General features: G+C 42.3%; 1 protein-coding gene across 1 annotated transcript; it reads left to right on the top strand.

The window, feature by feature from the left end:
- Positions 1-154: 154 nt before the first annotated feature.
- On the top strand, positions 155-15,757 carry LOC126540670 (ubiquitin-associated domain-containing protein 2-like). Its single transcript, XM_050187505.3, has 10 exons — positions 155-290; positions 461-591; positions 727-846; positions 937-1,040; positions 2,285-2,405; positions 3,243-3,290; positions 9,346-9,603; positions 11,227-11,323; positions 12,116-12,159; positions 15,549-15,757. The coding sequence occupies exons 1-10, from the start codon at positions 251-253 to the stop codon at positions 15,657-15,659; spliced, it is 1,074 nt and encodes a 357-aa protein (XP_050043462.1). The 5' UTR covers positions 155-250; the 3' UTR covers positions 15,660-15,757.
- The last annotated feature ends 475 nt before the right edge of the window (positions 15,758-16,232 follow it).

Raw genomic sequence — 16,232 nt, 5'->3', positions numbered from 1 at the left:
AATTACCATCTATATTCAACTATATAGTTTCGTAATTTATATAATTTGCAATTGCTAATAAAATGTTCTAACCTTAGCCTGTGGTCGATAGTTGTTTTCAAGTTGTTCATACCCTACTCAAATGTGCTGGTTCTTGTTTTGATGCCAGCTTCTCTCACGATCCGCTAGGATAAGCTCACGTTAGTGTAGTGTAATCATAATGGTAGCGGACGTGACTCGTGGTATTTATTTAGTTAGTTGAATTGGAGGAATGGCTGCGATGCTTTCTCAGTACAGTACGTCGGGATTCTGTAAGTGACTTTCGCGTGCCGTTTACACAAAGCGCTGTACCATGTCGTGTACGGGGCGTCTTTATCCTACTTTTCGTTCCAAGCCAGTCGTACTTGTTAGCACGCGATTGTCACACCTAGGATTACAGCAGCCCTTCATTGTGTATTTTCTATGCATCGATCAATTTCAGACAAGGCTCCGGTGTCCAAGGGGCTGCTAGGTTCGATATTTCTCACATCATGTGCGCTCCACACACCTATACTCGCCCAGGTTAGGCACTACGTCCTGTACGACATCTCGGACATCGTTGACAGGGGAGAGGTGAGCTGTCATTGTTATTCTATCACAAGTAGACATCGCGTTCGTGTCACTGCCTGGCGACATCAGTTCGTTAACTGTGTGTCTCTGTGCGTCGCGTCAGCTAATGACATTGCTCTTCTTTTTGTTGCTTTCTAGTTTTGGAGGCTAGTCACATCAAAAGTGTGCTTTCTCGACACTAAAGACTTGGTGTGCGGGTCGCTCCTTATCTACTATTTTCGGGTATTTGAACGACGCTATGGCTCACAAAAGTTTGCGGTAAGTACGGCGACTGCCGCCGAGTAGCACTGCCGCCGGTGATCAGCAACCGACTTTGTTTGGCACCTAAATTTGATGTTCTCATTCCAGTCTTTCCTCTTGGCTGCATCGGCAGTGGCCACACTTTTGGAGCTTGCATCTATATACACGCTGAGACATTTCGAGGTCCCACTGTCAACGTTTCCCAGTGGACCGTAAGTGTACTGCTGCTGCTGTTCCACGCATATTGCATGCCGTATTTTTTACCATTCCATAAGTGCGCATACACGAGCCAGAAGTGTGAGCACCCTCGTGCCGTACAGTATCTTAAATAAAGGCAAACATGTCCTGCCTCTGCTGAGAGAGCAACTGCTTGGCACTACTAGCAGTAATGCATATCTGGTTAAGTATATCTGTGTTTGCTGAGACATTGTTTAATGTAAACAACATTTGAAGTTGACCTTGAGTGGCTACGTGGCGTTAACATTGCTGAAGGGATCGGCATTGTTCCTCTAGATTTGCCAGTGCATATTTCTAATGGTACTACATACAAACATGCACGCATACATACATACATGCATACCGTACATACTAATGTGCAGCCCATAATATGCATTATTGTAGAACATGATGATGTTGCTTTGCTGATGCATGCGATGAGTACACATTGTGCTCTAGAATATTTCATTTTCCATTCCGGCTGCGTGGCCACATTTCGATCGAGACAAAATCTAAAACTCTCATGCATGTCAATTTAGGTGCACAAACCCCAGGTGGTAAAAATTATTCATAGCCCTTCACTACAGCGTCCATCATAACCCACTGTGCAGTTTTGGGACGTTGAACCTTGCAATTTATTTTAATGATTTTTCATTCAGCTGGCAATTACTCCTTCAAGTATGCTTTGTGAATAATTTTTTAGTATTTGCCTTATCTGCTTACATTACTGCTCTTCTATAAAGATCTAGAATAAAAGCGGGACAAAAGAAGTTCAACTGCAAAGGTGCATCATCTTGCTGCCTCTCATTTTGGGGTGCTAAATATATGAAAAATATCATGCAAAACCAAACATTTACACTTTGCATGTACATATGATCAATGTATGAAGTTTATTCCGTATATTTTTTACCAATATCTGATTGCAATTTATAAAATTCTTATGTAAATTTTACGGTGCATGAAAGGGTGCGTTTGCGGGCACCTGAACTAGATGGCGTCGCCATACTGAGAGAGGCTTGCGATTGCGTTCATTGCATGTCTCGTCTGAATTGCGTCTCATCACCTGGGAATGCGCGCCTTCGCAGAGCAGCAATATGGCAATGCCCTTGTGCATCCCGATTTCAGTGCATGGGTGCTATGGGGAGCTTTTCCTCTAGAGTTGGTTATATCGGCTATGATAATGATCATGATCATAGCTGACTGTACATGTGGCCAACCTTTGCTGTCTGATTTCTTGCAGCTATGCATTGGTGTTTTCACTTTTTGTGAACTACCTGCTCGATATCCCACGAGTGGCCCAGTCACATGTGCTGGGCATCCCTGTCACAGGGAAAACGCTCACATACTTGCTCGGGCTGCAGGTGCGTCATTTACATAATTTTCAATGCATGTTTCTCACAGGTGTAATACACATCATGCAGCATTTTTAGCATAGATATTGAAGGTTCTTTATATGCACCACACCATAAAAGCAACTTCCTGCGAAAGCATTTATGTAAACCTCTCACTTCAAGAGTCCATGCAACAGTTTTTTAATGCCTCTGTGTTTGCTCTACATTCCTTCTTGGCATGAGAATTAAATTAAAGAGAAAGAAGCTATGGTAAACAATGTATGCAAACGTAAGTTATCAAATTCAAGATCAGCATGAGGTAGAAGGTGGATTATTGATCAAAATGAGCAACAGCATAAATAGGTATTAAGCATCTCATGTGGCCTTTGATAAACCTTTTCATCCTAGTTCATTTGTTCTCAGGTAGAGGTCCTAATTAAAATTGGTGTAAAGCATAATTTGGTTGTTTTTGCACAGGACTCTCAATGCCACACAAACATAGCATTGCATTTTTCTCCAGTCATCATAGTTGACTCTGTGATGTCTCCTATGCACTAAACCACCACAGTGCGACATTGATATCAATGCCACAAAGGATGCTTTCTTGGGTGTGTTGCAGGACTCCTTAAGCGCTTTGAGTGTTATTACATGTGAACCTGTTAATGTGCATCTGTGAACCTGTCAACACCTTTTGTAGTACTTCCTTTTCCTTCCCCTCCTCACTTGATAGGATTGTTGGGAAAGGCATTTTCGAGTGCATTTGTCTAGTGCTGTGTGACAACAGTGTGCAAGGGAACGCATGAAGTGCATTTTATTCGCTCTGTACCAGTCTCCTACATCATACTGCACGGCTTTTTGCTTTCGCAGGTACTTAGCACTTCCAAGGAGACAGCAGTGTGTGGGCTGTGTTCATTGGTGAGTGGATCACAGACTTCATTCTGTGGCAACTTACGTTCGCTATTGTTGTTCGTAAAGATCTAGTCCTGCAAAGCTCATAACCAGAAATCGGATTATTGGCAAATGCCGATTTCTTCCCATGCGTTGCAATTGCACCCTGTTGGTGCATGAGCACGAATTATGGTTTAAGAAGTTGTTTAGCACTGAATATAAGGTACCTATAAATGCCTATTTCGGTTGTTTGCTCCTATGTATGCCTATTTTTGCTTTTTTGCACCTGAAAACTCTTTTTGCAGGGCTGCTCATTATGTTTCGGAAGCACATTCTTCTTTCATTAAGACTTAGCAGCATTGGCAGATGCTGTTACAAATGGCAATGCACCTGGCAATGTGATCTAGCAAATAAGGGCTTGCGTGGTAGCGTTTATTGATCCTTTGACGGTATTTCACTACGGTTAGTAGTGACCTAGAACAAGGTAATAAAAAGTCTATTTCTTCAGTAACGCAACTCCATGTTACACTGAAAGCAGAGATTAGAGAGAAAAATGGGCGCAGCATTTTGATAAAAGTGTATTGTTGGCTGTAGCTTGGAAAGAGTGCCGACTGTAGAGCACAGTGTGTATTTTAAATGAAAGCATGCAAAGTTTTCTGGGACTACTATGGACTGTAGTTGTGCTTTACCCTTGTTAGCGCCTGTACTCTTTCGTGGTTGTACAGAGAAAACAAGCCTATGGCAATTTATCTAAAGCAGTAAGCTCTGCCACTCGTCCTGCTCTCTTTATTTAGATAAATGTACATAAGCGGGTACATGCTGTTGTGCTCTAATGTATGATAAAAAAAAGCTTGCAAAGACTATAGTCACAGTGATATAGAAAAAGTGCTTACGGAACAGTTCTTATGAGCAGTGCACGGGGTGCGACGTAGCTGCTGCACCATAACACAAGTTGATTCATTAAAACTTCTTTCTGGGCGACTTGGTGCATACTTGATTTGAAAATTATAACAGCGCTAACACATGCAACCACAAAAGAAAAAGGACGAGACAAAAGTTTAACGCAGCCCACGTGTATTGCAGCAGCTGTCGAGAAAGTTTGTACAAGGTTGTGGTCTGCGTAAACAAGAAACAGAAGTTGTTGTTTTTCCGCCCAAAGAAAGTTTCGAGGTCTTGGAGGGTAACACTTAAGAATCCCAGCGAGTGTGATGCCATCAGCAATATGGAAATACAAAAGTGTTCCATTCACTCCTGGCGATTGCGAGTGCTTGTTTTCGTCCTATAAAAGCTTATCGCAAGCGAGAAGAGGCACAATCTTGAACTTAAAAATCTAGAGGTGATAATCATGTGGTTATTGTAATAGGTTTTAAAAAGATCATTGAACGCACATTATTCAGCACTTCTTTTCTTACTGGAATAATGCATGACTTCAATTCATTAGGCACAAGTTTTACCTTTTATCATTAACGGTTTAGCGGCTTACCTGGTGTAATTTTGGGGTTTTCGTGCTTGCTCCACTTGATGAGATTTTCAGCAGATTGTCTGGCTAATAAACACGCATTGCATGCTCATTGTGTCTGAACAGATGTATTAAACATGCTTGCAGTATGCAGGTTGACCAAAAATCGGTCTCTCACGTGTCCAAAAAAGGCTCTAGGAATCGATGACTTGCAAAGTAAAGTCATTACCTCAATGTGAAGTCTACTTCAGTTTTCTTACCATCAAAATTGGCATTGAACCTTCAATACAGAAAGCAATTTTTGGTCCCTATGATGCATAATAACAATGCTTCAAACACCTGTTTTAGACACCTAAAACCAATTATTTTAGTGCTTAAATATTTTAGTTCTTAAAAATCTGGCCTCTGCTCATAACCATTTTAATTTTAGGACCTGCTTCAAGTTATAGGCAGCCTGCAATCTTCAGGGGAATATTTAATTTAATCTGGCAGCAAAAGTCGCAATAACCAAAACTGCGACATGCTAGGTTTGAGTGTGAAGTGTAGGTAATATTTTCTAACACGTATGACCATTAATTTGTGTGCAGTTGTTGAAGGGGTAGAGACAGCAAAATTTGGATTGCATTTTTCCTTTCCAAAAGTTATGCGGACGCAGAAATGTGAATGCTGCAAGATAATAATTATTGAATAATAGGATTTATTCATCGTTGTACCATCTTCTGAGAATGGTGAATCTACTGCAGTTAACAGCGGCATAGTGTGTTGGAGTAGATGCGCAAGCAACCCATGAAAAGTTGCTGTTGAAATGCATGCAGGATGTGGAAATGGATATATGGAGAGAGTGGTAAAATGTATAGTGTTGTTTCAGTGCATTCCAAGACTATGTAATTGGTGCCACGCTGCCACTGCATTGCTTACCATTTGCTCTTCAGAAATAGTTGAGTAACGTGACACCAGCCGCGGGAAGCTGGAGCCACCTAATGTAAGCAACGATCAGAAACAACCTGGCACATGTTTGGAATATTGTGCTTTGTAGTTATTTCAATAAAAAAGAAAAGCAAAATCATGAAAAGAAAATCATTTTTTTCCCAGGTGCTCTTCTTTCCACAAACTCATCTGATAAAGGCATTGCCCTTTTTACAGGTCAATTCTAGCATGAAAGATAGTAGTCTTTGAGGCTTTCAATAATTTAACAATAAGCTCATTGTGCTACCATCGCTAGCAACGACTTGTATTATGGAAAACAATCTACCTCCACCACTGACTTCAATACGTTAACTGTGTATTTCTGTTCCTGACAGTGTGTTTATGGTCATAGCACTGCTGTTGCTCTTAGATGTATGGCAGCTGTACTCGCATAAGTCTCGCATAGATTGCAGTCTAATTACTACTGATAACTTGAGCAATTTTTGGCACTGCCATAATTCTGGCATGCATAATTGCCATAAGGGGGAAAAAAATTTTGGTTAATCCCTCCCTAATGTGGGAATCTCTGTTAAGTGAAGCTTTCTTTGACATTAGTGCAAATGCTAAAGCAGATATTATGCAAATGTAATAGTAATAATGGAAATGGTTGCACAAATTTCTTCAATTGGAATGTAATTCTACAAACTTCTCTGTCGCCAAATTCTTCAATTTTCTGTTGCCAACTTGTTCACTTCTTAGTAACTCTGGCTCAATGTACGCTCTGGTCCCATTTTGTTCAGTTCATTTGTCATTGTTATCCAGTTAAAAAGTAGGGCATATAAAAGGGGATTGGCCAAGAAATAGATTAGTTATTCCAAGTTATAACCAGTAATAAGTTTTTCAGGAGTTACCAAGTAAATGCTGTGGAAAGGCGAAATTACATGTTAGAATAAAAATAACAACAATAAGGATGAATGGTCAGTTATTGAGAATTTCAAAAGAAAAAAGAGTTACAAATATAACAGGGCCATCGGTAGGACTCAGTAAGAAATTCTCGGTTGGTCGAGCAAACATCCCCATCATTGAATCCCAGAGCCAAGACCCAAAGTTACAGAATACTAACAAGATCTGCCAAGGCTTCAGATAGTTAGTTTTTCTTGCAACAGTGAAGTTACCATAAGATAAGAATTGTTCAATTGTCTCTTCCTTGTTGCAAAACAAGCACAGAAGGAAGGGCGTCAAACCTGACCTGTGTAAGAAAGAAATCCAGGGAGGTAATGTGGCAATGTAATTTCTTCAGGAGGAACTCGAGCTTTCCAGTGTTATAAAATTTGCTATGTCAGGGAAATAATGGGTGCTTATAACCTGGAAAAGCAGCTTGTACAGGGTTTGATAATGCTTTCATAGCTGCATGCCTTCAAAATCTAACCACCGTGATGCGTGCTGTCAGCAGTAAGATAGGAAGGAGTGGGTTGCACCTTTGACACTGAACCGGCAGTTCCATTCAAAACAAGCCTTATGAGCAGGTACCCAATTACATGAACATATTGTAGATGGGCAGGAACTAGTGAATAAGAGAGATAAGACATGGATGATTTAACAGACCTTCTGTCAGATAGTGACTCAGTAACAATAGCAACTGTTGTACTCGGGTTCAATTTAGGCAGGGCTAGAAATGGTGAAATAAACTCAGCTGGAAAATGGCACAAAATCAAGCAACCTTAAAGGGCCCCTCACTAGGCCCCCTTAGCAAATTTTGGTTATACACTGGAAGTTGTTACGTGTTGTCTAGGGAGCATTCTGCCACAAAAATTTTTCAAATCGGCTCATTAAGTCCAGATAGAAATGTTTCAGTGCCGCGAACCCATGATTTCAGCAGGCAGGCTCCACTGCCAAGCGAGACGCTCTCTCCACTCGCCCCGTCTAGCCTATGCAAGCGAAATTCCTTCCCTGCATTCTCCCATTACCAGAACTCGAGGATCGCGTGACGCATAAGTCGCAGGCACCCCCTCTCTCTCTCTCTCTCTCTCTCTACCCCCCCCCCCCAATACGCACTTTCGCCGACAGCGTAGCGTGCGAGCTGTTGTCTCGTTCACACAGTGCACGATTTTGTGCAGTGTGCACAAAGAAACATGAGTGGCGGTATAATTCAGTGCTACATGAGTGCTACACGAATACTGAGGCAGAACAAGCGGATCGCACAGCATGATCACGCGCTAGAACACGGTAGAAAATGGCATAGTTCCGGTACCTGCGCACATTGACCGCACAACCGTGGGAACAAGTCGATCAAGCGGAAGTACATCTCTCTTGCTTCGGTGCGAAGTAAAACAAAAAAACATGCAGACATTCCGTTTGTGTGTTTTATTATTTCTCTAAACTTCAATTCGTTAATTCAAGCAACAGATCACACAAATAACAGATGTTGTCTTGAATAATTCTCGAAGTCACGTGTCGCCACGAGCGACGTCACACTATGGACACGACTACCTCGCCTTCCAGATTGGAGTGCAGCGGTCGCAAGTAGAGAAAACGGCATTTGTTTTGAAATTTCAGATCTATCCGCGGCACGTAGCGATGTAATACTTTGCAGACACAATCGTTATTGCACAATGTATGCTCTGTGCTTGTTAGCTCAAAATGGCCAGACCTGGTGAGGGGCCCTTTAATACAAAAAAGACCAGTCAAGTGCAAAACAAAACATTCAAATTCCAGACTTTTCCTGGTGTTGTGATGCTGCATCTGTTGCAGTGACAACTTCTTTCTAAATACTTGGCTGCTTCTGTTGCTGCCTTGCTCCATTTTTAATTTCTTACCACTTGTTCCTTTTCTTTTTTTTCGTGGGGGAAGGGGGGGGGGCGCATGCCCAGTGACTCAAGTTATGCAAGTTGCACTGCTACATTCACCAAGTTGTCTATGTGGGTACATTCAGTAGGTACATTCTCGGTGTCTTAGTGGCCCAAGGGACTGTCTACTCAGTAAGACAACAATGCAAAATAAAGGAACAAGGCAAAGAAAGCTTTATGCTTTAAAATATTTAACAATGGGACCAATTTGACTTGCTCACAGTTTTTGTGCTTTATAAATGTGCACAACATTTAAATAGGCTGTGCGCTTCCGCCTTTCAAAGGCCTTTAAGACTTCAGATTGCACCCATGTCTTCTGCACACTGAAATAAACTACTAATTTGATGGCTGTTAAAATTGCCTATGCAGCTGCAGGCAGCCACCAGTTTCACTGCTGTACAGTGCAATGATTGTCAAGCCAAATGCCCTATGGGACATTGGTGACAAAGATGTGTGCATAGCATGTAAAAATGTGGAAGATATCACTCAGCGAATTTTTTTAGAATGTCGCTGTATCCATCCAGAACAAATGGATGTGGTTAGCATGCCAGAGTCCTTGGGCATTAACGGCATCTGAGGTGGAGGAGACTATGGCTAAAGGATTAGTGGCAGAAAAGAACACACAGTGAAGATGTAAAGTTTTAAAATTAATTTATAGCCTGGCATAGAGTTCTTAAAGATTCGGTGTTTTGTTACCGTAAACTGCATATGTTATGAAAGTGAAGAAGAGGGGCCCAGTAGGAAGGGAAGAACCTTGGTGATGCATGCCAACACTCCGTTTCAATAGGGACCCTGTTATCATCCATCCATACAGTGTTGTGAGGCAAAACAGGTGCCCAGCTTGACAAGTGCATGTGGGGGTATCCTGCAGATGGCCGGAGTGATATGCCGCTGGAACCTGCTTTGGGTAAGCTCAATAGTGCGGGTGCCCAGCTGGATAGGCCGACTGTGTGGAGCGACAATCGGGAGGCTGATGCGTTCCTCACCGCCTCGGGAGGAGCCCTTCATGGGAGCCACCCTCGAAATCCAGAGGCAGCAGCAGGCCGAGATGCTCGAGCGGCAGCTGCTCCTGCAGCACGCAAGGGGTTCCCGGACGCCACCTCACCTCGCCGCTGCTGCCATGGGCATAGTGGGTTGCTCATGTTTGTTTATGTATTTATGTAGTATGCCTTACAGGCCCATTAAAAGGACACTAAAGGTAAATACAAAGTCGACGTGGACTGTTTAAACACCATTCCAGAAACCTTGCTCGTTTTGTACCAAGAAAAGACAGTTTACTAGAAAATGGCATCTGAAAGGTCTGTATACCTTTATCGCAGTTCAAATCTAAATCCCCCGCCACCCAACCAGGGTGTGGTGAAGTTGCATATGCCATCACTGCCCTTTGCTGCCGTCGGTGAGTAAAACAGCGGCTGACAGAAGGCGGTGCAGTTTTTTGTACAAAGCGCAAACACGCGGGTGGAGAAACCGAACTAAGACAGTGCAGTGTATTCACCACTGCAGCTGCTTTTGGGCAACTGGCGTGGACCATTCGGGCATTACGCAACATCATACGGAAGTGGAATTCTCTGCCGCTTGCTTGCACTTTGTGTGAGTTTCGCGAGTCAGCACAACCAGTGCAGCACTATGTGATAATGAAACTACTGAAATGCGAAAGTGCAGGTGGCGCAGAATCGAGCGAAAATGAAACCTCTGACCTGCCCACGTCGTTGTCAAGGGCAATGTCAGTAAGTTCATTTTTCTAAAATTGAAATGGAGCTGGACAAGTAGCATTTTCTTTTGTCTTATAATGCAATACAATGATGTTTTTATAACGAGCAGCTGATTACTAGTGACAGAAGTTAAATGAGGAGTGCCTTCGTCACCAGGCAAGTACTTGAACGTCCTGTGGTAGTCTAATCGTGTTCTGCACTTACCTCAATTTCTCGATTACTAAGGCTCTGTTCGCAATAATATGGGCACCTTAGGGATTCTCGAGCACTAATCTATCACTTTGGCTTGACATATTATTTACCTTTAGTGTCCCTTCTAAGGCCATTGACATACCTGCCAACTCCTGCATGTTTGGTAGTGTTTAGGAATTTTGTCTCATTTTACAATTTCGTGAATACTGAGTCAAGCTTTATGAAAAATGAATTCTGTTCACGGAAAAGCTTTAAATGGGTTGAAATACTGGGCAGCAGAATGTTTGCAAGAAAATGCATGCAATAAAGAAATCAGGATGGCATGTGCAACGCCCTCTCCTGTAAGCACAGGACACCACCTACCAGAGTGACGCTTGCTTCGAAGCAGATTGTTCCGACCAGTTCCTAAAGAAGGCAAAATTGGCTACAGGGCACTGTGACCGAAAGACAATGTGTTGCTTGTCGGTCGCTGCTGTTTCAGGTTTCCTGCTGCTTGTGTGTTGTTTCTAGAGGTAAATAATTGTTATTGAAGTACCTATATATCTTGGAAAAGGTGTGTGCTCAAGACCAGCAAAGAAATATCTCTCTGGTGGTACTAAACATGAGAATCTGGTCTTGAATGTGAAAAGAAAAGGGTGCAGGAATAATAATGGCACTGTCTAGATCTTCAAAATGCATTATTTTGCTCATGTCATTGCTAATCATATATGTCCTGAATTGTCGAGCTATCAAGAACTTCATTGTCCCTCTTGTTTTACATTCTTCTTCCGAGTCCATGGTCACTATTGTTCACAGAAGACTAGCAGAGACTTATTTCAACTGTTGATCTTTTTTGCCGTGGCATCCAGAGCCGACAGCAGATGGCACAAGGCTATGCAGAGCGGCTTGTTCCCAGCTTGGATGACAGTGACGCTTGGAATAATATGATGAATACAGAAGCTTATGGTAACTTTTTCTTTCTTATTCATCATAATGTCAAATATGTCATCAATGTGCTCTTTGTGTCCTTGCTTGTTTTATTTCTGGGCCAGCTGTACTTCTGTTGATAGCTAAGGCGGGGAAGCTTGCAGTCGATGGGGCCACATTGCTGTTCGTGCTGTTTGGTGCACTCAGATAGACCTCACGCTTTCACTTTAACCAAGACAAATTACTTCTCTCTTGTGTTGTGCTTTGTGGACATTTTGTAAGTGCATATTGCCTATCTTTCTCTTAGTTTGAATTGTGTCTGTTCTATTTGAGGGTGTATGCCATATTTTTTTTTGTTCCTGAATGTTTTATTTGCTGGCTGTAAACACTTATTCTTTTTTTTTCTAATGTTATTGAATTTCTGCTCTTCTTTTTTTTTTGGCCCTGTATTGGGTCTGCAGTATGATATGGTATTATGAACAAATAAATAAGCACACTTTCTAATGCCCTCTGCAATGGTGTATAATTTGCATCTGTTGAAATGCAAGTTACCACAAGGTTATTGAAGTACAGCTGAGAACATTGAGCTGCGCAGCTATACTGCATGGCTATAGTAGAATACACAGCCCCATATCCTATGCTGTAAATTTGATCATGGCTGTGGTGCACTGTTGGAAACTCGCTACAGCTGGTTTGTGAACTTCAGTGCTTCGTGTTTGCAAGTTATGCCTGTCTCGGAGCTAGTAGGCTGGTGTGTTTGTTAAATCGGACCTTCGTGGTAGCTGCATACTTCTAAAACATTTATGTTGTTCCTACTTTGTTCAAATGCAGAAAACCGAAGCAACATACCAAATGGTCACTCTACAGAGGAGCAGGTATGCTGGCTGGAGCGCTTTTATTATTATTATTATTATTATTATTATTATTATTATTATTATTATTATTATTATTATTATTATTATTATTATTACTGCCTTGCATGTGCCACATGCCCTGAGTGCCTTGGGACAAAATTTCATTGAAGGCAGCATAATGAAACATGCAGCACATTCCTGCTTGCAATTTGTGCTTGTCATCATCAGCACAGCAAGGGTTTTGTGCTAGCTGGCACATTTTGTACCACCTTTATTCATTTATACACTATCTAAAAGAACAATGCGCTGCAAGCACATTGGCGATTGATTGGACAATAGGTGTCCAGAGGTGCACACTTCTCTTGAAATCCTGGAACACAGTGTGAAACATGATGAGATGGCTGCACCTTGTGGCAAGTGGTTGGAGACAGCTTTCAATGTCGCGAATGGTAACTGGTTGCAATATCTCTCTGTTCATATTTTGTTACCATATTTTCTGGACTATAGAAGTTTAAAGCTATAAATTTTGTGGAGTGCCAAGTCTACAAGATTTAATTTTTGAAGAACTGAAATGGCACTTGAAGAATCCGAGACGAGATTGTGCCTGCCAAATTTTCCTATGCTATATCGCATAGCGAAATCAGCTCTGCAATTATCTTTGCTGCACGCAAGCAGTATTTCCAGCTCATACTGACAGCTTGCGATATGCAAGGGAATGCTGCTCGCAGTAGTTGAAGTGGCTACATTTTAGTGTTCAGATTTGTGAACACATGTGCAAAACCTTGTTGCAAACTGCACAGTGCAGCTTAGTCGGCACATACCCAGTTACTCAAGTTGGCGCTAGGGAGGTTCATTGAATTGCATTGCATACCTAGTGCCACATACCCAGTGACTCAGGTTGGTCCGACGGTTGGTTTCGGACCTAGTTCCCTCAGCACAGCAGCCAAATAAATGCCCTACCCATTAGAGCATAGACCAGCCAGTGACCAAAGTGTGCGGGAAAATGGTTAAAGACATAGTTAAATGTACAGCCAACCTCTGGAAAGTACAGGAAGCACTCTAAATATGCTAATCAGATTAAAAACTTTCCCTTAAATCTTTCGTTACCATGCCTATTCGAATTGATCACCGATGATCGATGCTTTAGATTGCCAATTTTGTCATGTTGGAGCCGCTTCTTATCCACTTAAGGCCATCCAGTAGTTAGTACAGGCACTGAACTTTCAAAATCAGTTTAAGCTTTCACACTCCGGCGACGTCGTGATTTTTGACGGACCTTTTTGCGAACTAAGGTGCGTATGTTGTAGCAAATGTCGCCTTCTGTCATGCTCAAGAAAAAAGCATGCCGCACACGATTACACTGCACTAGCATCAAAATTTTGTAGTCAAATGACTCCCAGCAAGTCAAGAATTAAATTATATCACCAGCTTTGCTGTCCGACAGTGCGCGGTAGTGATAATTAACTGGAAATGACTCCAGCCATTCGCCAGTGAGCTTTGCTTTGGAGTCCGAGTCGTTTTATTCTACCAAAGTGTATTTCTGAAGGTCTGTCGCATGTCCAACATGTGGACCTGGCATTTCCAACCAGCTTCCAAGAGTTTTGGTTTCGCATCTCTTATAATATCCAGGCAAGGGGCGCTGCCAGTGTCACTGCGCCCTTATCGAAAGTTGCTCCCATGACGTCGTCCCACATGGCTGCATTGCCAGAAAAGCATTGTACTCGAAACTGTGCTGCACCTGCACTTCAATTTAGTGATGTGGACTTGAGTTATTATTCCGAAGATGACAGCAAAGCACATTCAAGCTCTGATGGAGACAATGTCCTGTGTCAGCATGGGACATCCGCAGCTGTTCACCATCGAATTTCCTTTACGGCCTTGAGCGGCCTGCTTTCTTGTGCGGGCTTATCTGCCGATCTTTTTTCACGACCTGAGAGCTCTATTGATTATCTTCAAAGTGCATACTTCGCTTAGTTATGATGTGCTACCATCGGCAGCAAAGAAACTTCCGTTCACACCAAGAAGGCGGCTCGTAGCACATCTTGGCCCAGCACTACAAATCAGCGCAAGACAGTTTACAGCGGCATGGGATTTCTTTCTTCTCTGCAGAGGTGATAAAGACAATCTGCAAGAATGCAAACAGATATGCTTGGATGCATAATCTTGTAGTTGCCCAGCTACACTGAGAGCGATCGGTCCTGGAAGAGGTGCGTGACTCTATACGAACTGGTGAAGTACGTTCCTTGGACTTCTCATCGGACCATCCTCAGAAGATGCCGAAATGGCAGAACTGCAATATGTGTTACGAAGACCACAAAGCTGAACATAAACCAGACGTATTGTGGGAAAAGTGCAGAGTGCACCTAGGCTTCACAAGATCCAGGAACTGCTTCACCGCATGGCATAAGCGATAAAGTGGTCTTGGTTTCTTTCTTGTATCCAAAGAATGGTGGTGTACTGAGCACTTATTTTTCCAGACACTATTCCTGGGTTACTTATCTTTGAAATGTATATACTGAATTTCCTTTGATATTAATGTTTTCGTAGATATCATGTTTCTTTATTGCTTTTATCAACTGGAAGCAAAAATGGTGCTTTCTATAATTTTTATGTTTTACCTAATAAATTTCATTGTTTGGCAACATATATTTTTGGAAAAAGCATTTCACTATGCACTATATGCGATTCTGCAATGTGTACTGGAATATTATTTGTAGTGGTAAATCATTTTTTTTCCGAGATCTATAAAGGAACCACCATTTTCTCGCGGTAACAAAAGAGTTATGCTCAAATTCGTCTCAGTGGACTAAAGACTGAGTGGGGACTATAGTCCCGAAGAAAATACACTATGCCCTTACAGCTCATAGTAGGGGCGCACTTCATAATGCTTCGGGTACCTGAACCTCCGCATGTGGTGAGCATATTAGGATTTGTGTAGCACACTTCTCGCACCACTGCACATGGCCTGCTTGTGTATGCAAGGGAACGCTTTGTTTACTCCAAAATTATCGCATCTCATGTCACAATTGGATTTTTCACCGCACCATAAGTATGCACACTTGCCGCTGCATCACTTTCCGTTTTTGTCTAGCCCAAGTGTGCACCCTTGCATTATTGCATTCACGTGACTCTATATGAAGTGATAGTGTGAGGTTTTTGGTCATGTCATTATGTCCATATTTCTATTGAGATCTATTGCTAGCTAATAACACTGCTGTGAGAACTTCTAAGACTAAGCAAGAAAAGCCAACTTAGTGAAGCATTTGGCTACTGGTACAAATTGAGAATTCAAAATTCAGCTTTACCACTTCTGTGGCTCTGCTAGCAGGCACGGCTTTTATCAAGGATACAATATTTCGGTATTTCAGTTCTTGTTTCATACAAACGCTTTTTTCTTTTTTTGACAACAGGTGCAGACACTTGTGGACATGGGCTTCGAGCGGCAGAACGTGGTCAGGGCCTTGAGGAACTCTAACAATGATGTGCATCTGGCCACCACATTGCTCCTGAATGAGAGCTGAGACTGGCATTCATCGAGAGTTGTATTATAGACACAGCACGGACTGTGCAATGACAGAGCAGCGCTGTGTGCAATAAAATACATTTTGTGGTTTGTTTACCCCAGCACTCTATATCGCCTAGGCGTGTGGCGCAGCACCCAGGATCACGGATGGACAGCCCAGTCACAAACGGGTACTACACTACACTGGTTGACGCAGCGCTTCTTGCAGTGGTTTTCATAGATTGCTTAGCCGGAATTTTTGCAACTGCTCATTGCGATGCCATTCACCTTAAACGTAGATCATGAAGCTCGTTTCACACGGTGTGATTTCAGTTGTGCTTTTGGCCATGCAAATATGCCCTGGACCCATTTGTTAGTGGGGCTTTTCTATGTTCTGGTAGCAGTAACGAGCTGTTCAACCTGCCTATGATATTGCTCGAGCAACTTGAATGCAGTTGGTATGTTGTCGCAGGTGATCTAATGATTCAATGTGGCATGCCTGCTTTTTTTTTTCTTCTTGGGTTTAATAATAGGTTTACACATGTTTTTACATTGCTTTAAGTATTTATAAATAAAGCAAACTCGATAACTC

The sequence above is a fragment of the Dermacentor andersoni genome, chromosome 2, assembly GCF_023375885.2.
Source record: "Dermacentor andersoni chromosome 2, qqDerAnde1_hic_scaffold, whole genome shotgun sequence".
Lineage (NCBI taxonomy): Eukaryota > Metazoa > Arthropoda > Arachnida > Ixodida > Ixodidae > Dermacentor > Dermacentor andersoni.
Note: the sequence above shows the minus strand (reverse complement) of the source record. Positions and strands in the feature narration are given on the sequence as shown.